Source organism: Pinus tabuliformis, chromosome 1_1, assembly GCF_031772625.1.
Source record: "Pinus tabuliformis cultivar Carrire ecotype Pingquan chromosome 1_1, CPIR1, whole genome shotgun sequence".
NCBI classification, from domain to species: domain Eukaryota; kingdom Viridiplantae; phylum Streptophyta; class Pinopsida; order Pinales; family Pinaceae; genus Pinus; species Pinus tabuliformis.
In genome coordinates, this window is record NC_142297.1 from 764,480,380 (window position 1) to 764,506,227 (window position 25,848).

Genomic DNA, 25,848 nt, shown 5'->3' on the forward strand with positions numbered 1-25,848 from the left:
GTTATTCAAGACTCTAGGTTAGAAACATTGACCAGGATTATGGTGATGATACACCATAGGTCAGATGTACCAACTAGAATTATGATGAATATTTGATGCTAATTATATACCATGGGTTAGGAGTACGGATTAGGATTATGGTGATGTTACACCATAGGTCAGAGGTACCGACTAGAATTATGGTAACTAAGTGATGTTTTTGATTTACCATGAGTCAGAGTTGTTGACCTTGATTATGGTAATAGAATGATGTTGATGCTGATGATAACTGATGAGCCTTTTCTTAGAGAATTTTTCCAACAAGAGAACATTTGGATAGTCATTATAAATACCTCCCTAGCTAAGAGGGAGTGTTGATTTTTGTAGCTATGGTTGGTCTTCATAATTGATATTTTAGCCCTCCAAATATATGTAAGACACGTTCTTCATGTTGGAGAGGGAATTTTGAAACTATAAATATTGAATTTTTGCCTTCGAATGTAAGGTCGACTCCTCCACAAGTTCACGTCGGCTCATCCCAAATGACACACCTATTCTGCCTCATCCATTCATTATAAATAATGAATTCGTCCTCTCCTTTCAAGCAAGATTTTTAGATCACATAATACATCTTCTAAGGCAGAATTTTGGGCCAATTTGAGGTAGAGTAAGAGAACGAATCTGAGGAAATTTTTGAGGCATGAGAGGAGGATGAATTCTCTAAGATAGGAGGTCAAAATTTCTAGAGGTCAAAATTTGAAGGGAACAAAATTTCGGGAGGCTGAAATTTTAGGAGGGTGAATTTTATCTCTGTTTGATTACCGATCAATTTAATTTGATTTGACTGAAAAATTTCATATTGTATCTCTTGTTGAATGGAAAAATTCTCTAAGAAAAGGTTGTTGGGTTTTCCCCTGGTTTGGGGATTTCCTAGGGTAAATTTTATGTTTCTTGTGTTTGGATGTCTCTTCATGTTTTCACTATCATTAATGTTTTGCAGTTGATGATTTTTCTTGTAAAAATGCTTAATGATCAAAGTGGTATAAGATGAATTCATTAAGAATCAGTGGAAGTACTTATCATTTAAGGACAGTCTTGTCATGAACACTTTAACTTAAGCGCTTTTAATATATGTCAGTGGATTACACTAATTGGAATTTCCAATGGATAAGAAGCCCTGGAAGTGAAGGAAGCCCAAATGTTTAGAAGCCATTGTGGTGTGATCAAGATGCCTCGCATTTTGATGAGTTGTATGAATGGGAAGAACAGTGAATATGTAAGCAAGACCATAATCATGTGATAGTATTTGTCATGTTATTTCCAATGGTAGGTACCATGCCATGTAACTCCTGGCGATTGAGGAGATATTCCTTCTCAAAGTTGTTGAAAAATGTGCAACAAGAAATGTTAAATTTAGAATGTGCTAAAAATAGACCTGATAAAATAGTATGTCTAAAAATAACATTTTTAAAAATAGCAGTTTGGCCAGTGAGGTCATTGGCCACATTGGGTAAGAGGTAAAACTGCTAAAAATAGAAAGTTATAAGAATAGCATTTCTAGGTCCCTTCCTATTTATAGCAGTCCCTAGTCTATCAATTGGAAATATTAATTAATTAATTCAGTTGAGTTAATTAGTTAAGGAAATTTGAATTTGAAGTATTTGTGAGCATGCACATGAGTTGTCCCATTGATTGAGGAATTTATCCTTAATTTCCTCCATTGATTGAGGGAATAAGTATGAGTTCTATAACGAGAGAATCAATTGACTTAGTTCTAACTAGTCAAGTCCAGTTAGATTATTTTAACAAGTTGTTAAAATAATAAAATACAGTTTGTTAATGCTTGCATGCATGTAACAACTATTATTTTAGATAACTGAGAATTCACTCATGGATAACTGTTGCATGTCAGTTTTGTCAAAGATCCAGTTGAGATCAGATGTGGGACAGTGTACTATCAGATGCTTGACTATTTGTAGTAAGTAGTTTTTGCGTGGTTGAGGAACTAGTGTCCTCAAGGATTGCGTAATTGGACCATTGGTTAACTTGGTATGTTTGGAATTAATTGCATATGCTTTTGGTATTATTTCCTAAGCAAATTGCGCAAGGAAATAGGGATTGGACCATATGTAAAGCCTTTATATATAGGGCTTGGTTGGTTCATGAGATATATCTTCATATCTTCATAGTTCATTGAGAATTGAATAGCTTGAGAGCTAATTCTTTTTGTATTGTGAAGAGGATTTCCACGTGATTGATAATACATGGTGGGGGTTTTATGCTGGTGCTTTCCCCTGGATATATCTTGTGTTATGTGTGATTATTTCTCTTGATCAATTATGCATGTTTCTACTTGATGTTGCTCATGAATTCGATTATGCTTCCGCTTAATGTTTTGTAGAAGTAGAACAAGTATTATGCTTTAGGACATTGCATATATCGGTTTGTTCTACAGGTGAAATTTCTACAAAAGTTGAAGCTTTGAATATGGGTCATGGTGCCTAAATCTGAATGATTTCTTGGTTACTTGACCCAAATTAGCCTCAAAAGGAGGAATTTGTATTCTGAATATACTTGCAAAAATGAGTTATGCTTGGCTCCTTAATAAGTGTGAATTTATTAATTATATTTTTGCTAAAAGATTAGGTCGGTTCAATAACTTAGGGAATTTTAGGGCAGGTTGCAACCCCCCCTTCCTTTGGTACTCTTGAATGTGTATATATAGGGCACTCGGTTGCCCTCCAAAAGCATAATTTTTCGTCATGTATTATCTTATGTGATTACTCTGAGATTGTCTAAGGACATGAGGAGTCATGCAGATCTGAAAGAGGCCATGTTTTTTGGGGTGTTTTTGGACTTTATAGTTTTATTTTTCTTGTGGTGATTCGGTGGATAGGACAGAGAATCTGAGATTTGTTAAAGGTTAATTCGGGCCTGTTGCAAGACTGTGAGATCAAATTTTTGAAACAATTCTGAGGCAAATTCGGTAAATTTCCTGAGGCAAATTCAACCAATTTCCCAAGTCAAAATTTTCCCATCTTGTGAAACTAATTCGACCATTCTCTAAGATAAATTTTAGCCCCTCTTGAGGAAGATATCAGCCTGTTTTGAGGCCTTTCTTAAGGCTTGTTACTCCTCAAACTAGCAAGGGGCCTAAAAAGGACTCCTAAAGGGACAACTGCTAGATCAAGGCAACGGTGGAGACTTAGCCCACTGTCATCTTAACTAAGACTCCCTACTATTTACGGACTTTCACCGATGGGAGGAGACCCGATATATAGAAAGTCACTTGTGAAGGATGAATCAACAAGCAAATGTGAAGTGACCATAATGATCCTTCCCTAGAAGGAGATTAAGAATGGAGCTTGCTTGCTTTTCAAGCAAGGTACAAAGCTTTCTAGCAGAAGGAGGTGAGGATTTGAGGGCTAGGTTAAGGGAATATGACTTGTAAAGGGGTTTCCCAATCCCTAAAATCCTTGCAAAACTAGGATTCCCGAGTTGTCTTGGAAGAAATGTCTTTGATGAGAAATGGGACCACATAGGGCTAAGTGGACCCAGCCTAGGTTAAGGGGAGGGAGTATAACAACCAATGATGATCTTAACCTGAACAAGGAAGGGGAAAGGATCAAAACAGGAGTTTTCACTTAAAGGTGCAAAATTGATCCTATGAGGTACTAGCCTAGGGAACCCTAGGGTAAAGTTCGGTCTCAGGGCTAGGGCTTGGGATATATTGCAATCCCACTGTCATATTTTCTTCAAATTTGGAGGAGACGTTGAGGACACACCAGTGCAGTAGAGGCCAGGAGATCGAACTTTTTATATGGCTACTTTGTTGGGAAAATGATGCCCTAGGTGGCCCAGTGTGTCTAGACCTAGAAAAGAGGGGGGAAATGTGAATAAAAAGAGGTTTTAAGGTGATCACATTATGGTGGATCAGTGTCTAATTCCTTTGGGGATATGGATTCAAGAAGAATTATAAGAATGGATGTCGTTCCAGTTCAAGGAGGCTTTAAGAGCAACTTCGTTTAGCATTAGGGAAAAAAGAGAGTGACCTTAAAACGTTTATACTTCATTTGCAAATCAAGATGGCTTATCAAGATAACTTCGATATCTAAGAAATTTTGTTCAACAAACATGGCCCATACATAGAGATATGCATAGAAACATAATTCCACAGTGAAGCAGTAAATGCATGCAACAATTAGCCCTAAAATCCCGAAAATCCCATGATCAATGTATGTTACAAAGTAAGAGAAAATAGCATTAGAATTGTACCTTACATGTAAGAGAATATATCCAACCATCAATACATTTGCTGATTAAGAAGCTCCAAGATAAGAAAATGCAATCTAAACATAAAAAATCATCCATGCTCCAATTTCGTCCACCAAGGAGGCAATGAGAAATTCTCAAGAGAGAGAATGATCCAATCCAAGTGATATACAAAATGAATTCATGTCTCTCCTATTTATACACTTTTTAGGAGTTCGAATTACCTAATTTGAACCTACATTAGCCCATCAAATAAAAATAATGTGCAAATAACTAAATTTTTGTGACAAGCCCACTAAACTAGCTCATAAATAAAATAACAAGCCTCCCAAAAGGTCGAATAATCAATAATGCATGTCGTTGGGCTCTCCAAGTGGCATGATGAAGTCCATAAGTGCCAAAATGATTAATTGGACTTCCAAAAGTAATGGATAAGGGGTCGGTCCCATGTTCTCCACATGATAAACTTGTGGTGCTCCCAATGTCTGTGAGGGCACACGAGTGATCTCATGGGTCTCCAAGTAAGTTGAATATGCCTGTAGACCATTTGTAAGGGCTCAGATGATGGTGTAAGTGATGCCACATCAACATACAAGTCTTGGGTCATCTACCAAGTGCATGGTACAAATGTGGGGCTGGCTTGGAAAAGGTGAACCAGGTGCATCTTCCTCTTCCAATTGGTGAATCCTGAGCAATATTTGAACATCTCTGGGGATCCATGGAGTGCTGTCTACTGCTGTTGAGGCTTATGGCTCTCAACACACACCCTATATGTGCCAATGTAGCCTTCTAGAGGGTTAGGACCCGATATAGGGAGACCAAATCCAAGATGGAGATCACTTGCAATCGTGCATAAGATCCAATGCGTCCCCTAGCCTTCTAGTACTACAATTCATCAAAGAAATCGAGTGAAAGAGCTTACAAACCATGGACAACAAGTGGGGACTTCGTAATGGCATGCCCTTCCACAATGGGCTTTGGCATGTGCTAATGTCTCCAAGCTTTAAATTGAGTTAACCAAGTATCCTATTAGGTGGTTTCTACTTCTAAAGGGGATAATATGTCCAAGGTACATCCTTCAAAAGGTGGTGGCATGTGATAAAGAGATGAATGGAGCAAGGAATGAAAAAGGGCAGTGTTGTGCCACATGCGAGGGTATAAGGGTTGCTAGAAAAAGGGAAGCCCACACTTGGGTATATAATGTATAGGAGGGAGCAATCATGGTACATGAGGTGCCCCGCTGTTGATTTTTCCACCCTTCTTTATATGCCTTTTACCTTTTATGATTTTTCTTTAATTAACTGCTCAGGTCTCAAGGGGTAAGAGCATGATGTGTGAGATATAGTAGTGGATACCCCTTTTAAGGTAGGGCGGTTCATTGCCCACCATGGGTTGAGAGAATCATGGGTTCCTAAATGATAAAGGAGGCTCATCTAGGGCCTGTAGGAACCAAGGTGATGGCTATGATGATGGGGTAGGGTTCATGTGTTGGCTTTTGCCCATGTGGTAAATGTGTTTGTCCTGACCATATTTTGCATTTTGTGGTACATTTTCCTGTTGTATGTGGCCAATTGTGCTTTATCTTTTCTTTTCAGCTGCATCAATCTCTGGGGCATCTCCAAGCCTGGCCTAAGGTGTGGGCAAGGGGAAGGGGAAAACTAACTCTATGTGGACCCAGGTGGGAGAAATGATGGATGGGGGTATAATAATGGATAGGGGAAAATATATGTGGATGAGGGAGTAGGACCACGCAACAAAAATCAAGGTTTCCCCTTAAGTACCTTCCCTAAAGCCAAATGGCAAGTAAAAGAGATCCCACAAGACTAGAATCCAAGGTTAACATCGAAAAGGGGTCTAGGGGACAAGAGCACAGACCTAACCCATTCTTTCCGCTGAATCCTCCCATTAATCCATGCCCATAACTGTTCACGATAAACAAACTACAATACTCAATTACCAAATGAAAAGGCATACTTTTAGGTTCGGGAGGCCCACTTTCAAACATATGATTATGGTTAGATGGGTGAGGGACCACATGGCTGGGTTAGGTGGTGGAGAAATGGCACAACGAGCTAGTTGGTGGCTACAAGGGGCTGCTTGCTGCCGACTAAGGACCATATTGGAGAAAAAATTTCTCCTAGGGATATCACCCACAAAATGGTGTGTAACAAGGCTGATTCGACCCATCCTAAGATAGTGTTAAGGTCACATCTGATTCAATTTTAAGTTGAGAATGAGGTTGTTTTGAGGACGTGTCTGAGGTAGTTATAAGAGAATCCTGAAACTGAGTTTTTATGATGGAATCCTGCAAAAAACGAGCTCCCAAGTTGTTGTTCATGATCCATTTTTGATGCAGTCTAAGGTTGCAGTAGCAAGCTTTCAAATTCAGGCCACTGTCAAGAGGCCCACTCAGACCATTTGTAGAAGGGTTGAGTTTAGAACTACGGTCAAGTGTATTTAGGCCATTGTTTAGGCGTCTTGGAGCAGCCTTAGGAAATAATATTTAGACGTGATTAAAAGACTATCTAAAGACAGAGCAAGGGCTGAGTTTGGATTAGATCTAGTAGCAATGAAGGAGGAAGGCTTGAGTCAAAGGCAAACTATGCTAACTTGTATGTGGGTTTACGAGTATATTGATAATATGCTAGTATGTTATAGTTGAATCCAAGTGTGTATGGATGTGACACATGCCATGTAATATGCTACTGTATCTTAAATGTATGGTTGAATGTTGAAAGGATAGAGTTGTTGTGGCCTACAAGCATATGGCAGTGTCTTTGTAGAGGTGTTGTATGATGAGCAAAGGACATGGTTTCACAATGAGAAAAGAAGTCGGGGTATGTATAGTGAGAGTAATAGTCAGGGTAAGTATAGTGAGAGTATTACTGAGTGAACATGGCTGGTTGTTGAATGCTACTAGTAGTTTGTTAGTATTGCATATGTTGGTTTGAGTTGCTACTGCTACTAGGGTTATTTGCCACAGAGAGATTTAATTGAAGCTATGTGTTTATTTTGACGCTAATATATCCATATTGTTGCTAGAAGATCGACAATAAATTGTATGGCTAAGGACAGAGTTTGTGAGAGACAAATGTATGCATATTGCTACTAGGGTTTAACAACTTGATAAGCATGTTGGGAAAAGAGTATTGTTGATGTATTGAGCAAACTTGGTTATTGAGCAATGGTTATAAAGTGTAGTGATCAAATGCAGTAATTGAGTAGGGCGACCATTGTGATTGAATATACATTTATCTTTTATTCTCAAGGGTGTTAGGTGTTGAATTATGTAGCTATGATCGGTCTCCATAATTGCGTTGAGAGGCACATTGTACAAACTAGTATGAGGGGATGCATAAGTTTGTCATGTCTCCAATAAGATAGAATAAAAAAAATAATGTTGGTCCAAAACAAAAATGAAAATAACCATATAGATAAAAAAACTACAGTACAATTCGACACAAAGAATAAAAAATCTTGCTCCAAAATCTTTTAATATTTCTTTTAATTAAATATTTGTAAAATTAATCTTTAAAAGGAAAAACCATATCCTATGGATATATTAAAATCTTTAAAGACAAAAATTTCCACGTCAAAGTTGTAATATTTGAAAATATTAACTTGATGTAGTTTTATTATAAATTTTGTTATCATTCCATGTAAAAAACAACATTAAATCTAATATTAATATTAACAGATTATTATTATTATTATTATTATTATTAAAATTAAATTTTAATATTAATATACTATAATTAATATTATTAGAATTAATAACTTTGGATTAATAATTTGAGGAAAGTTTTGCATCTCGAGGGATTTGATCCCTCTCAGTGCATGATAGGTCCGGAGTTAGATGGATCTAGGCTGGTCATTATTTTCATTGATGTACTTGTATATTTATATGTAAAGCATGTTCTTCGTGCTCAAAATAAATTTTATTATTTATGTATTTGCTAGAAGAAAAATTAGAAGACATGTTCTTTATGACCTTCTCAAAAGGGAAAATTGAATTTGAAATTTCGGTTTATGCCTCCACAAGAAGCCCAAATCGGCCCTCCTCCTTGTCAAGTTGGCTCATCCATAAAGAGGCACTTATTCGACATCCAAAGAGACTATATATATAAAGTCACTTGATCTCCCTCATGGTGTAATTCTCATCTCATCATATCAAGTATGTTTTGTTCCCTTAAAGTGAAGAAGTCAAGGAGATGAAGGATGGAGATAGAAGAAGATCTTTCAGCTCCCACGTGTGACTAGACTTGAAATGAATTTTTTGTAATGCATTTCCAAGTCTAAATTTTTCTGTGGAAGAAAGAGACTTTAAATGAGCCTTTGGACAAGCTTTCCAATTGCTTTGTGGAAGGTTGACTTGGCTTCTTGGTGGATTGTTGGTCTAGTCATCTTGCTAGTTAGTTTGTCTATGACTTTGATGTCTCTGATATTGACTTGATTCTATAAGGAAAGGTTGCTGGGTTTTGCCCCATGCGGCTTTTCCTAGGCTAAACTCTTGTGTTCTTTTGTGGCTGTCTCTTTATGATCCTTATGGTATTTTTGTTTTACTGCTGAGCTCCTTGGTGTAATTGCATTATGATGGAAAAGATGACAAGAAAAAGATTAAACTAATAAATATCATTAGAAGTAATTATCAGCTTAGAGGATGCCTTAGATTTTCAACAACCGGGTGGTGCAAGGCAAAGATTGAACTCTCCTTTAGGTTGCAACCTGACAACACTTTAGGGTGGCAGGGTGGTGCTAGGGCAATAGATTGATGCTTGTAGGTGTTGGTGCATCCTTCCAATTGGATTTGGTAAAACTAGGGTGTTGGCGCATCCTTCTAGTTGGAGCTGATAAAACTAGGGGTTTGTAGCCTCCTTCCTGTTGTTCCTGGAGAACATTGGAAGTCAGAGCTTTCTGTTGATGTAATCTTTAGGATTATATATATATATATATATATATATATATATATATATATATATATTTTTTTTTTGCATTGATGAGGCTACATCATGGTCATGTCCAAGAGTAACACCTGATTAGGGTGGGGAATTGAACCGATGACTTAACATCTAGGAGTGCCTTAGCAACGCACCTGATTATTGTCTATCCAAGATCCTATTGACGTAATCTTTAAGACATATATTAAAAAGTGTTTGGTGGTTTTTCTCCCGGAACGGTTTCCACCCAAAAATATCTTGTGTCCTTCCTATGATGTTATGCATTGTTGAATGGTGTTGTTAATCTTTGATGTTTAATTGATATGATTAAAATGTTAGAAAGTACCCATGGTGTTGTTAATCTTTGATGTTTAATTGATATGATTAAAATGTTAGAAAGTACCCAATACTGATTAAAAAGTATTGGTGAATATTCCAGCACTTTCATCTACCTTATGGTTGTCTGAACTTCATAATCATTAGAAATTAATTTTGAACTGAGTATTTATTTGTGGAGAATTCTAGCTTATTCCATTCTATTCTATTCAATTCCATTGTAGATATCTGTTTTCTTGGATATTTCTATATACTTTACGTCAAGATCTTTCATTGGTTTTTATAACTTTTTCCCTTTATGCTATTCCTGTGTAGACCTCCAAAGTAGAGGTGCGATGTGAGGTCTGTTATATGCACAAGTAGACTAATGGGGTATCCTTTGACTGATCAAGAACATTATAGCTGATACATGTGATTTTTTCTTGTTGGTGTTATCATCAGTATGATCCATTTGTTTTTGATCAGTGCTCTTTTTGAACACATTTTCATTTGGAGGCAAATACAATAACAACATGAGAGTTTGAAAGGAGTATATTCTCTATTGTTAACTTGCTTCATTATAGATTCTTGTTTGCAATAACTTGATTGTCTTATTGGTAGGAAAAGTATGAAGGGGCTATGAACCAACTTGCTGCAATGGAAAAGAGAGCCATTATGGCAGAAAGCATGTTGGAGGCTACATTGCAGTGTCATGCTAGTCAACTTACTTCCTCAAAAAAGATACCTGATTCTCCATCTACACGCGAAGAATCACCATCAACGCCACAACATTCTTTGCAAAGGTAATGGTGTGCTTTTTGGTTGATTGAGCACGTTACTGTTGAGCTTACAATTTTTCTCTGTAGCATGCAAGTGGCCTAGGTTTATTTTTCACATTGTTTTTATAGAAACGTTCAATAATTATGTTAAACGTGAAACTTGAATTAATATACCATATGTAATAGCTTTATTTGATTGAACTGTTTTTGTTCTGTAAAATTATTGCCAAGTTTTGAGCAGCTTTGCTTTGTGAAAAAACAAAATTTCTGTTTTTGTGAATTGCTGAACTGTTATAATCAAGTTTCTGGCATAAATTCAGTTCCTAGGGTCTGATGCAATATCCACGAACCAAAAACGTACTATAATTAGAATACATGTCTCAAGGTGATGAAAAATAAAAATACAAATTCTATCAAATTGGGAAAAGATGTCAAGAAGTTGCTAAAAGAGCAGTGTTACCTCTTAGGTTCTCATTTGGTGTAAAGTCCCAATGCACAAGTTGTGAGACCTGAAGGGTGACTTAGACAAGCTATCCAATGTCACTTCAGTAGTCTTGTCTCTCTCTTTATGCCAGATATGTTCTAGGCAATGGGGTAATCCGTAAGGTCAACTAAGCTCAAGATGTTGTAGACAAGGAGAGAGGAACGAGGACATAAAACAGGAATGCAATTTGGATATTTTATATTTTTGCAGTGGTTGAAAGGGAAGGCCCATGCCTTGCTTTGATTTGAGCTATGGGGTCAAGTATGCAACTTTAGATGGAAGTTCTATGAAATATCTAGGAGCTGGTTGGGCTCTAATATAGAAGCTGAAGACAGCTCTAAATTTAGTAAATAAATCATGGGATCCACGTTCAAATCAATTCAAGGGTGGCTCTGCTTGAAAATTCCAAACTATGCATTCACTCTCAAGATGCCTAGGGCATAACTTTTCTTTTAAACAAAATGATAAAGAAGTTAGGAGTACATAATCTCTTCCAATGAAATTGTATGAATCTTTCCTATTTGAAACTCTAAAACAAATAGAAACAAGAGAAAACAAGCCAAACATAAGAAATTATTACTAGAAACTTGAGTGACGACAGTATAGGTGTTCCAACCAAGTAGGAAGAAATCAACATAGCCAAGAGGCCTTTAGTTTCTAGTCTTTCTGGTGTACCCCTTATTCCCCTTGAGAATTTTCTTCGTTGGCAGGAGATTTGTTTTTGTGTGTAGAGAAAGATAGGCAGGAAAATGGCAAAGGGGATTTAGAAAATGGGTTGCATAGCTGATAGGCACCTGGATGCACCATGGACATGTGGCAAAAGTAGGCTTCAACGCTAAACTAAGCATGATGGTCAAAGAACTGAAGGTAAAAGAAGGGGCGAGCAACCTCCACAGTCATGAATATGGAGAGTTAATCACCATGCAACTATCAGGCAGATCATCATCCATCACCACGTAGCTAGCCCCTGGAAACATTACGTCAGGGTAACTAGCTCAGTGGATATGCTGACGCTAGCCCCCGGAAGGTCAAGGTAAGAGCGGCAGGTGCGGCTAACCTACAGTCTAGATCAACTCCGGGGGGTCAAGGCATACTCTCGATCCCCAATCATCCACCCCGCCAGAGAGTAGGGACCACACCTGAGATTCTATATGCCAACGCATTATCAATGTCGGCAAGCAAGCACGCTTTTCATAGGGTTAATAACTCCTCTCTCTCTCTCTCTCTTTATGCCCTGCCCAACTTCATGGTGCCACCATTCCTCCCATCACATGTTCTTCCACATCATGCTTTACACGTCACATGACTGTTCCCTCCTCCTATAAAACCATGGCCCACTAGCCATTTGAATTTAAATTTTGTTTCTACAGTCGAGCTCTCTTTTGCTTTGTTTGTCTACCACGCCGTTTGACTATCATCCAGTACATAGTCATCCTCGACGCCTTTTCATTCAATTATGCTCGATCATCAGGTAACTCACAATCCTTGGTTCTTTTTGTCTTTCTCCTAATGCTTAAAATGAAGAAATATGCACCCAAAACTTCTAAACGTCGAGAGGCAAAATCCTCTACAAATATCGATCCCATCATGGATAAAGAAGCTGAGATTCATGACCCGCCCTGCTCATACCACCTGTTGGATCTTCGTTTCAACGCGTATGACCGATACCTACAAGGGAAAGACCCCTTTAAGCTCATAGAGTCAGGGTTATACTATCAAATCACCCCCTCTCTCCACCACTTTCCTGAATTCATTTCCTAGCTCGCTGCATCATATGCTAAGGAGAAAGAATTGTTTCATATCCTCCTCTGGGGTGAAAATTCTGGAAATAACTCCAAAATTAATTCAAAATGTTTTCATTTACCCAAAAAACCCCAATCCTAAAAAATTCATAGAGACCACCATGTTTTCTAGCTATAACGCCCTCTCAGTCGGAGAACAACAAGCTTTTCTTCAGACGATTCTAGCCCCTGGTCACCAAACCTTACCCATTGTAGATTCGTTCTTGGTATCCATGTTTTCTGAAGCTTTGCAACCCATCTTGACTGTTATTGCCCTACTCTTCGATGAAGATGAAACTACCAACATTACTAAAGTTGCTATAGGGTTTTTTTGTGCAATAATGCAGTGAGACGGCACAAAGTGTCTAGGCACTGCGGCAATGCTCCGAGTAAGGGCTATCACTCTTATCCTTACTTAGTCCATTTAGGCTCTCTCCTAGACAAGTCAAGGGGGGTAGTCCCTAAGGTGAATGAATGAGGATAGCTTGTGGAACACAGGCTCTAAGAGACTTGAACATGAATAACTTGATGAATGTAAACAAATCTTGTTTAATCGAAATGGATAGATCTAATAAAATAAGACACAACCACAAGATAAAAATGATTTTAGACCAGTGCCTTTATATTCAATTAACCATAAACTAGATAAAACAAGTTATCTAGAGCAATTTATAAATGTGACGAAAGTGATGATCATGAACGATTAAAGGAAATCGATAATAAGGAAGATAATAACAGTAGTGAAGAGTCTGATGTAGACATTATGTGTGATGAGGATAAGTCTGACAATGAAGCTGAGACCATGAAGGACCCTAGTGATCCTAAACTAACCCCCCTCCCATACTGACAGAGACGAGTTTGGTGAAAACGATAAGCAGAAGGTGATGATTGAACAAAAAAATAGTGGGCAACCCCAAAAGTCACCAAGGAACTCAGAAGATATTGATGTTTGTGATGATATAATTGAGGGAGAAGAGATCAACAAAATTGCCCAACATTATTTTGGAAAGATAACATCCGATGGTGAAGATGACACTGACATGGCTGTAGATATTGATTTGATACATGTGAGGGAGAATGCGTTGAACAATTTAGTAAAATTCAAGAAGCATTTGAGCGATTAGAAAAATAATTTGCAGAAGTTAAAGCATGTCGAAAAGAAATGGATAATAAGGAAGATAATAGCAATAGTGAAGAGTATGATGTAGACATTATGTGTGATGATGATAAGTCTGACAATGAAGTTGAGACCATGAAGGATCCCAATGATCCTAAACTAACCCCCTCCCATACTGACAGAGACGAGTTTGGTGAAAACTGTAAGCAGGAGGTGATGATTGAACAAAAAAATAGTGGGCAACCCTAAAAGTCACCAAGGAACTCAGAAGATATTGATGTTTTGATGATATAGTTGAGGGAGAAGAGATCAACAAAATTGCCCAACATTACTTTGCAAAGATAACATCTGATGGTGAAGATGACACTGACATGGTTGTAGATATTGATTTGATACATTGTCAAGAAGCATTTCAGCATTAAGAAAAATCATTTGCAGAAGTTAAAGCATGTCGAAAGGAAATCGATAATAAGGAAGATAATAGCAGTAGAGAAGAGTCTGATGTAGACATTATGTGTGATGATGTTTAATTTGACAATGAAGATGAGACCATGAAGGATCCCAGTGATCCTAAACTAACCCCCTCCCATACTGACAGAGACGAGTTTGGTGAAAACTATAAGCAGAAGGTGATGATTGAACAAAAAAATAGCGGGCAACCCCAAAAGTCACCAAGGAACTCAGAAGATATTGATGTTTGTGATGATATAGTTGAGGGAGAAGAGATCAGCAAAATTGCCCAACTTTACTTTGGAAAGATAACATCGGATGGTGAAGATGACACTGACATGGCTGTAGATATTGATTTGATACATTGTGAGGGAGAATGCGTTGAACAATTTAGTAAAATTCAAGAAGCATTTCAGTGTTTAGAAAAATCATTTGCAGAAGTTAAAGCATGTCGAAAGGAAATCGATAATAAGGAAGATAATAGCAGTAGTGAAGAGTCTGATGTAGATATTATGTGTGATGATGATAAGTCTGACAATGAAGCTGAGACCACGAAGCATCCTAGTGATCCTAAATTAACCCCCTCCCATACTACAAAGATGAGTTTGGTGAAAACTATAAGCAGAAGGTGATGATTGAACAAAAAAATAGTGGACAACCCCCACAGTCACCAAGGAACTCAGAAGATATTGATGTTTGTGATGATATAGTTGAGGGAGAAGAGATCAACAAAATTGCCCAACATTACATTGGAAAGATAACATCTGATGGTGAAGATGACACTGACATGGCTGTAGATATTGATTTGATACATTGTGAGGGAGAAATCAAATCACCTGAAGGGAAAATAACCATTTCTCCAGAACATCGTAAAAGAGAAGATATTCATAGTTCGATTGGTGTTCGAGGATCCAAGGGTGCACCTATGGATGAAAGCAATTCGTCAAAGGAGAATCCAATTGGCAAGACTCTGCAGAAATCTGAAAAGATGCCTAAAAACATTTCTAAGCATGGTCGTGATAGTAATCAAAGTCAGATAGGATCTGAAAAGTATAGCTCAAGACAGGATAACATAATTCGAGCAGAAAAGAAGGATGAGTTGGATTCAGATATGAGAAGAAATCGAGATGTCACCTTATCTCAATCCCTCTTTGAATCTCCTGCTAGACCTGAAATTACCTCTAATAGAAAAGATCTTGAGACACGACAGGTTGCAAAAGTGATGAACAAAGCAAGGTTTACAAATGCTAACTCTGAAAGGGATTTTGAACATGCAACTCCTGTGGGAAGGTCTACCGATGATGAAGATACCTTCAGGGGACATGCTTCTACAAGGGCTCAGACTGCTTTTGCTAAAGATTTGGATGATGCTGAAAGTTTTGATCAACATCTTGATGGACAATAGTCATATCAAAGGCCTTTTGATTCTAATTCAAGAACAAAGGTTCCAGATGTTATGCAGGGTTCTGGGAGGTATGCTGACTCTTTAAATAAAGTAGGTAAACTAAATGACAGAGCATCAAGACCAGCTAATGAAAGCGACATCTCCACTGCCAAAAGCTCTAGTATGGAAGACAAAAATTCAAGATATGAAATGACACCGAGTTATTCCGCAACAACAAGAAGTTCGATTTTATACTTACAAACAAAACGGAATACGAAATGGATGCTGGCGTAGGTGGCAGCTCTGAAAATAATATCGACGTTGAGCAAAGTCGTACATGGCGTCGCGCCATAAAAGCGTTTACCATGGTTAATGAATATCTACAAGCATAGAGAAATAGTGACATGGTGTCTCCTCCTTCAGATCGAAATGGAAGGGTCCAAGTCATAGAAGTGGCAGCGAAGGAAATTAGAGGGACGAATTTGATATCGAGATACATGAGACGTTCACGTCGGAATGGATTTCAATTGGAGAATACCTGGAAAAGTGTGGACATACGCTTAGACGAAATGCAAACGGGAGTGTACACACCATCAAGCATCGGGGTTAGCCGTCGAAGCATCCAACAGGTTATCAACCCAAAATGTTTTGGTCAGGCCGCCGTGTCCTGTCAGTCAACCATCACGACGTCAACACCTACGTAATCAAATTCGACAAAGTTAATTAAATTAAAACTATATAATATATAGTGTGGTTATATATATGATTATATATATATATAATTGTGATTTAATTAATTAATATATATTAAAAATTCAGTAAAAAAGAATAGAGTTATTAAAAAAATAAAATAAAAAATTCAAGAGAATATTACTGATGAGCTACATGATGAGAGGATGGCCAGATTATATACATCGAGACGACAAACACTAAGTGAAGAAAATCCACAACATAAAAGCTTTGAGGACAAAGCTTTTTAAGGAAGGGGCTATGTTATGAATATAATTCATAACAATTAAATAAATAAAATAAATGTAAATATTAAATAATCAAATATCGATTATATTAATTAGTCATTAAGTTAAGTGAAAAGGCATGTTTAAAAGACATGTATAGTCATGAAAGGGCACCTGCTTAGGTATATATATGCGGGTCCTCATTGTAATATTCATCACATATACATTTTTATATATGCTAAATTATTATTATTAAATACCTCTTGTGTATTTTTACATTCATGTCTACAGGCTATTAGTTTTTATGCTTCAAAGGCTCATCACTACTTGGGGGGATCCAATTGTAAATGCATGACAAGGATCTTGCACATCCAAGGCTCATCACCCATGACTACCCTGTCTAGGAAGGGTCACATTCATCAATCCAAGCTGTTCTCTGAAAACCAAGAACCTTCCTTTCGGCAAAGGCTTGGTAAGAATGTTAGCTATCTGATCATCAATCACAATATGATGGAGCTTCACTGCTCCTCTCTGCACCATATCCCAGATATAGTGATATTTGATCTCAATGTGCTTGGACTTATCATGGAATACGAGATTTTCTGCAAGTTGAATCCCACTCTTATTGTCATAGTATATTATTGTTGTATCTAACACATCCTCAAACAACATTCCAAAGAGCTTCCTCGGCCATACTACCTCACAACTAGCCAAGCTCACAATAATATACTCGCCGTGCTAAGGGCTACAGACTTTTGTTTTTAGCTCATCCAAGATATCATGGCATATCCTAAGCTAAAGCAACATCCATATGTTCTTTTTCTGTCAGCATAGTTACCAGCCTAATAAGCATCAAAGTACCCATGTATCTTTACATCTTTGGAAGTATATCTCAATCCAAGATTGATGGTCCCTTGTAGGTATCTTAACACATGTTTTGCAGCAATTCAATGTGCATGGGATGACTTACTCATATATCGACTCAAAGTACTGACCACAAAACATATCTCTAGTCTAGTGTTCACTAAAAACATCAGTGCTCCAATTAGTTGCCGACACTCAAAATGATTTGCCAAATTAGGACCTCAACTTAACCACATAGTTTCTTGAAGTTCATCTCCATTGGAGTATTCATGGATTTACATTCTATCATGCCAAATCTTTCTAGCAACTTGACGACATATTTTCCTTGAGAAAGGAAAATCTCATTAGGTTTCTGCAATACTTCAAGACCTAGAAAGTAATGCATCAAATGAAGATCTTTCATTTCAAATTCAAAAGCAAACTCCCTCTTACATTGGAGAATAAAAGGCTCACCGTTAGTCGGAAATAAATCATCAACATATAATACCAATATCAAAAGGCATACCTTGGACTGCCTTGAAGTAAAGATTAGGGAGTGTAACTCTTGCCATTAAAGAGAGAAATGCATGTCTTAGTAACCTATGCCATAAAGGAGAGAATTTAACATATGCATTAAAGAGTGCGTAAGAGGAATCTTTTATGGAATGCTTTAATGAGTGCATAAGAGAGTGTAAGGGGAATTGTTGTCCATGAGGCCGACTTGTTCTTTGCATGATGACATGGTCTTAGAGGGTCTATATGACACTTTTGACTTTACATAAATTTTCTTTTACATTATATAACATGCTCAAAGGGGTCTTACATTTATACCAATGACTCTTTTGACTTCATGACTTCATGACAAATTCCTAGAAGCACTCAATAGGTGCTTGACCTATAAATAGATTTGTCTTGAGCATGAAACCCATGCATCAAGAATAATAATAAATTTCTTTTTCTCTTTATATCAAATACATAAAATCATGATTATATTAGACATTATGAAGACCGAACCTAGTTACACATTTCAATATTGTTGAGTATTGTACAACAAAATCCGTTGGTATAACAACCCTAGCAGTGAGACTGGAATTGTAATTTACTTTGTACTGCTAGTGTTGTTGGTAAAATCAACTAGTTTATACTGTTATGCATTCAATATCATCTCTTTCAAATTTAGAAGGAACATTGTGATGCTATTACAAATTTTTCATGTGCTCTTTTTAACCCTAATGGTAAATTCTCTTAAGGGATATGATAGAACAAAATCAAACTCTGAAATTATTACCAAATCTCTCAGCTGCTTGGCGAGATTAGTGAATTCATTTTTTTCTGTCATAATCAGAGAGATGGTCTTTTGGCTGATTCAAAAGCTACTATTCCTACTGCTCAGATGAAATTGTTCTTGAATCAGTGCTTTCGTAGGAAAGGATGATTAATTCTCTTTTTGATTCAAGTCTTCAAGGTTCTTGAGTTGTTGACACTTTCATTTGAGCTATCTGTTCAAAAGAGAATGGGGAATTTGAAGTAGAAAATTCAAAAGACATCTTCTCTAGATATATGGAATTCATGGAAGTCTTATGGCCTCAAATTTGACATATAACTCATGGAAGGAGACATATTTTTATTGGGTTGAGAATCTTTTATCATATTCTCTGTTGACTACTCATTATGCTCACAGATAACAATGTTGCGAACATCGGCATCGAGATAAAATTGGCAAGGGTCTGAAAAACCAAAAGATCGTAAAAATGGGGAAAATATTGGTAAAAAATCGACAAACATCGGAAAAATTGAGATACCATAAAAATATCTTTAAAAATCTGCAAACATCGGCTAGACCAAAAAATTGCGATTTCAAGATAAAATCGGGATGTTATCGAGATGTTTGCAACACTGATAGATAAAAGGAATGATAAAAACATACTAGAAACATCATTGCATACTGCTTCCTCTGTGGTGTCTAAGGGCATTGTTCCTTCCAAGTAATCCTCTTTTTGAGAGAGGTGCTCATAATCTAAATCCTAATCACTTGATAAGTCCTCCATGAGCTGGGAATTTCCTATATCTCAAATTTACTTCCACATGCATGCATTTAAAATTCTCTAAAAGACTCTATTGACCATCGGATGGATGAATGTAAAATCAAGTTTAGGACTTCAAGAATTCTCACCCAAGTCTCTTAAGTGTTTGTTTGGGCATCTTGCATGGAGGGATTCTCTGGCCAATTAATGGATGCTTTGTGCATCTTCCAAGAATTGTATTTCTTAGCATTTTGTAGTGCCTCAAGCTGTGTCTGTATATTGCTTAGCAATTCCTTTGCTGCATGTTTTTGTTGCAATTTCTTGGATGTTTGGAGGCACTTGTCTCTCACTTGAGCCAATATTTTGAGGATTGGGTCCTGAAAGTGCTCTAATTTTGGTGACAATGCCTCCATTTTTTTTGGGGTGGCACTAACATAATTGTGTGCACAACTCAGCCTGAAATTTTCTAATTTCACTTCTTTAGGTGTTGAACATCTTTATTTAGTTTTTGGTTCTCTTCATCAAGTTCTCGAATTTAAGATTACAGTTTTGGGAGTTGTTTTCTCTATTAACCTTCCCCTTGGTGGTGCATTGCCAAACTTCATGATTTTAGTGTCTATCTTCTTGTCTATTGCTGAGATACCAAGAAGACTTAGTCTTCTATGTGAGTACCTTCTTGCATTTTTATTATTTGCTCATATCAATTGGTATCAAAGTCTTGCAATCATGGCCTCTAAACCTGGTCACCTCTAGCATTTACGTATTTTACCTTAAGTAGATATAATACCAAAAGGTTCCTTATGATCTATTGTCTAGTCTCTAATTTTAGTTTCCTTGAGGGTTTTGGCCTTTGACCCCTTAGTAGATCTACTCTCTTCAACAAGCTTCATACTTGGGGACTTTAACATTTAGAGTAGTTGACACCCTCTTTCACTTGGTATGGGAATCTCTTAATTGTTAGGATTCTTCATGCAGGTATTTTTGTGCTAACTCCCTCATTATTGTTGCATCCTTGGACAACTGCATGTTGTATCAAAAACACACTCTTAGTGCCCTTTAGCCACTACCATAGGGATTCGAGAGGGCTATCTCTCATCACTATTCAATCCAGAAAATCTCTAGTGAATCATGAACTCCTAGGCATTGCCCAAGTCCTAGTTGATCAAATGCAAGGGTGATGATACCTATTGCCAAAAATCCTTGTGACAATGACAACAAGAAGCTTGTCCTCTAGGTTTTGGTCTAGTGGTTGAGATGGGGTGTCATGTCCACAAAGGCCCAGGTTCAAAACTTTATAGGCATAGAGCCTAAATTGATATTATAAGCTGGTTGAATGTGACAATCCCCACATTCATGTGGTTTTATCTCAATAATGTGAAGTTGGGGTTGAAGGCTCCCCATGGATAGTGAAAATGTTGTTTATCTTTACCAAAAGGAAAACTACAATAGACTTGGTAACATTTGGAGTTTTGAGATGAAATAATGCATGATAAGATGGGATCTTCCAACTTATCACCTATCAACAGTAAGCCCAACCATAGGCTCAACCTCGACGCATGACTCACTAAGTAATTTCTATTGTTCAACAAACTTGACATCCTAAGTTGAACGAAATGAGTATGGCTGGAAACATGACCCCCACAAAATGGAAATATCAAGAGAAACTCCATATATATATCTATGCATGTATAATATATGTATGTATGCATGTACATAATTTTTTTACAAATAAGTTAATAACACATTATCTTGCAAGAAAAAAAAGAATGAAACACATAAAAAGCATTTTAGAAGGAAAATCTAGTCTATATTAACTCTCATAGATGATTACATTATTCAAAATCCAAAATTATCCTTTATAGAGGAGGTTTTACATCCAAGATTTGAAAATCAACCTTTGAATGTGAGGCTTTACATCCAAAATCAACCTTTATACATGGCTATATGTACTGAAAATGAAATAAAATATCATCTAATGACAAGTACAATTACATAACATATAATCCTCATGCTCATCTTCATTAACAAAAATAAGCAGAGTGCTTTCTTAGCAAAACTAGAGCATGGATTGATTAGAGATAAACTAGGTTGTGGAGTGATTAGAGATAAACTTTAGTGGTAGATCAAATTTCTTTTGGTCATAGAAGGCCCCCCACACCTTACTGGATGCTTGAGTTAGCAGAAGCAAAAAAGCCATGGAAATAGGGTAGATTTGGGCGGATGGGGGCAATTTTGGGCCGAAATGATTTGGCAGCATTTCTAAATCAGGAAATGTTAATTTGGAAGCTTAGTGACGAATTCCAATCATGGGACTAGATTCCACTTTTCGAGAGAACCAATTTTGACCTTTGAAGCACTTGATTTGGACATGGGAAAGTGTATTTTTGAAATGAAGCCCACAATGTCAAAATTGTTAAGGTCGGCCTAAGGAGAAATCAACCCTCCTCGAAAACATATAAATACAAGTGATCTCAAGCTCATTTGGAGATCACATCACACACTTCTCTCTCTCTCTCTCTCTCTCTCTCTCTCTCTCTTCTTGGGTTCGATACATATGAAATTTCTAGCGAAGGTACTGAACTAGACAAAGGTACAAAACTGGGTGCAAACGGTTGAAGGTGCAGAATTGTGGCATTGAACTGGGTACAAAACTATAGTACCAAACTGGGTATAAAACTGTGGTACTGAACTGGGTACAAAAATTAGTACAAAACTAGATGGAGAATAGGATGGGTATAGAACATGCTGAAGGCGTAGAACTGTTGATACTTTGACTTTGGCCATATTTGACTATTGGCTGATCTTTTGGATTATGGTTGGTTGTTCTCCTGTATAAGTCAAACTTTGACTTGAATTATTATTTGTGGATTTGGGCTCATTGTACTCTCCGATAAACATTTTTTGACAATCTAATAGAAGAAGAATTTCAAAGGGTTTTCTTCCTTGATTGTCTCCTATTGTCAGTATATTTATTGTTCTATCTTCAATTACTATTGATGATTGGACTATTTAATTATTGTTGAAAAATTTTCTAATTAAAAGATTGAATTGGGCTAAAGTAATTGATACAACATAGACTAGTGTAAAAATTAACATGGTATCAGAGCTAAGGTGAAGGACAAGCCCAAAGGAGACAAGAGTTGAAGCAATCATCTTTGGAAAGTTGAAGGAACCTATCTTATCAAGTCAATATGTCTACCTCTTACTTCAAGGAAAATGAGAAGCTGGGAGACTCATCTAACTTTGTTGTATCGAAGATTAGGTTGGACATCATATCGAAAGACAATGTTGTTTTGGATTCCATTCAAGGGAAAGTTCCTGAGCCTCCGAAAAATTCTCCAGCTATTACCAAGAACAAGTACAAGAAAGGTGAGTCAAAAGTAAAGAAAATTAGAGCTGATGGTTTACAAGATCATTTACTTGCCTATGTTGGAAATTTGAAAAAGTTTAAGGAGATGTATGATAAGTTAGCTTGCATGTATGAGGTCAACATTTTGAATGAAATCATCACCGTGAAAGATCAATTGAAAGAAATGAAGATGAATAAAGGAGATACTATGCAATCTTACATTATGAGGATATCTCGTCTTAGAGATCAATTGCAGAGAGTTGGGGAAACTATGCCTGACAGGGACTTGGTGCTTAATAAAATCTGTATTCATATCATCCCAAAGACAAGATTTCGAATGCTGATGAAAAACATCAAATAGGACAGCTGCTATTTGTACACCTGAAAATGACTTTTCATATACTTCAACAAAAACGTCTTTGTGCTTTTCTGAAGTTTCTGGCTGTGTTTTCAAGGGATGTAAGATTATAAATATTTTTTCCATCATTCGAAGGATACAAAACAACTTGCTCTTCTTCAGCATCTCCTTGGAACTCAATGATAAAATTCTCTTGTATTGAAGAGTTGATTAGCAAAATTTGTTGGCTATTATGCTTATCCTCGTGTGACTTTATTTGAAGACTGTCATGTGCAGGTTCACTATCTAAATTTTCCATACATACAACTTCAGAAAACTGAACTTGACAAGCTTCTTTTTGAAATGAAAATTCAAAAAATGAAAAGTCTGAAGAAAAACTTGAATTATAATCCTCATCCATATGTTGGTTTCTTAAAATCTGAACATTGTTAGTAGACCCAAGGGACAAAACATGAGTTTCCACATCAAGATCCTGACTATCTTCATCCTTATCATGATCATCCAAAGACTTAGAAGCCTGCTGGAAATTTTCATTGATTTCAGAAAATAGAACTTGACTGTCATCATTTAAATCCTGCTTAGTTTCCTTTTCATCCAATATATCAGCCACCATTCCTTCTTGGTAATGGAAAGGCTTCTCATTCAAAGCTTCCATAATTTCTTCATCCATAAATTCTCCCTCACCACATGTATTTTGCAGATTTTGGATAAAACCTTCAAAGTGTTTACAACAATTCTCAACCAATGACAAAGAAGGATGAGATTCTTTGTATTTTTCAAAAGATGCCGAATGAAAGTCTTTAAGAGAATAAATACTAGAAGATGGAAAACCTTCACACCATGACTGTGCTTTTTCTTTTAAAGTGATCATAAACATCTTCATCAAGCAGTCTTCATGGAAATGAACCTTTAACTTACGCAAATGCATATGAAATTTAACCAAATGAAGTGCAGCATCATCTTTTTCCTGATCTCTGAATTTTGGCAAATAAGTCTGCCAATCTATGTAAGGCATTTGATTTGGAAATCCTGGAATGTGATCTCGATTCATGGGAGCATACCTTCTAGATTGAGAATTCATCTTGAAAACGGGGAGACACCAGTGGGACATGAAAATCTGGATTCTGCTTGATTGAAGTCGCAAAGTGAAAGGTACAACTTTCTTGTGTTTGACTGCTGTCCACTATCAACCAATGTTTTAAGACTCCGACTCCGACTCCGACTCGGCCGAGGATCGACTCCGACTCCGACTCCGAAACGGTAATGACTCGGCCGGCTCGATTTCAATGACTCGGTCGTTGTAAAAAATACATTAAATATTTATTTTTTTTATTAAAAAACATAATTTTAAATATTTTAAACATAATTTTAAAGATTTTCATTCATGTTTCCAAACACACAGCATTATAATATAGATGGAAGACAACATATGATCAAAGTAGGCTCTTTGCTTCTGTTCAATTTGTACATTAAACCTTGACTGTCAATCTTGACATTGTCACTATACAACAACCACTGTTGCCCTCGACACAAACACTGCAATGCTCACGAATGAATATGCAATAGGGAGCTCATGGCGCAGTTGCTAAATCAACTATGCCAAGCTGCTTTCAATCTTACACTGCTGCACTGGTGCCGAAAGGATGTATCAACAAATATGCTGCGAGCAGTGAGGCTCAGAGCTAGATGTCTTAGGTCAGCTCTATGACCTTGAAAATATCTCAACCTCTGCCCAAGGAGGCTTACTGGCATGCGTCTTATAGCTGCTCAGATATAGCAATGAAGCACCTTCCAGAGTGCTACAACAATGATGAAACATAAACCTTTACTGCCCCCTATCTTAGAATGAAGGACTGTTGATGAAGTAAGCCAGAATATGTAAATGAACTCCTGATCATGAGACCAATTCCGATGATGATAACCTTACTATAGACAAAGACATATTCTTCTACAAATCTTCAACTTCAGTCAATAAGAGGAATGCTACTACATACAGTGCCTCTGTCTTTTCACTTAGAATCATCAAGACTCACAACTGCAATGTGAATACCCTTACTGCAAACCAATGAAACATGAACCTCTCACTGCTGCAATATAAGCCACTGAACCTTACACTGTCAGAAGGTGCCTACCATTAATTTCTAACTGCTACTATTGGAGGCACTGCTGAAGTAATGATTGATGATGTAGTCCTACTCAATCTGCTTGTCAAGTCACCTTGGAAATTCAATTGTGAATAGAAGACCACGTTTGAAGTTTGAACTTTGTAGATGATGATGTATATAAAGGATCAATACTTCAGTGCAATAAGTAGGTAATAAATGCGAAACGGATCTCATTGACTAAGCCAATCACAGAGCTAAATGATTCAGAGTTTTAAGCCTCATACAGTTGTGCAAGTCTGCAAGAACAGTCCTTATTAGCTTGAGAATGGACTTCGCTGACCTGCCCAGCCGTCCCCTTGTGACTCGGCCGAGTCAAATTGGATCCGGCCGGGTTGACCGAGTCACACATGACTCGGTCAACCGGACCGGTTACTTGGCCGGGTCACTCCTCCAGCAATCGACTCGGTTCGACTCGGCCGTTTCGGTTTCGAAACGGCCGGTTTGTAAAACACTGCTATCAACAATCAGAGCTGAAACTTGATAGTCTTGATAGTCTTTTCTGGGAAAGATGGAACTTTTCGATTCCCTAGTATGGTCGTCAGAATGTTAGCACTCCGTAGTTTCCTAGGTTGAGGAGCAAAATTGCAGAGGTAAACACAAACCACCTTAGGATAGAATCTAGCCCTTCTAGCTTGGAGAGGGCTCTCTCACTCAG

General features: G+C 37.2%; 1 protein-coding gene across 1 annotated transcript in view; it reads left to right on the forward strand.

The window, feature by feature from the left end:
* LOC149216267 (uncharacterized) overlaps positions 1-25,848 on the forward strand; it is a 181,941-nt gene that overhangs the window by 124,263 nt on the left and 31,830 nt on the right. The window contains exon 16 of the mRNA XM_089392761.1: positions 10,125-10,306. Coding sequence (XP_089248887.1) covers positions 10,125-10,306 — 182 coding nt within the window. The remainder of the gene's footprint in view (positions 1-10,124; positions 10,307-25,848) is intronic.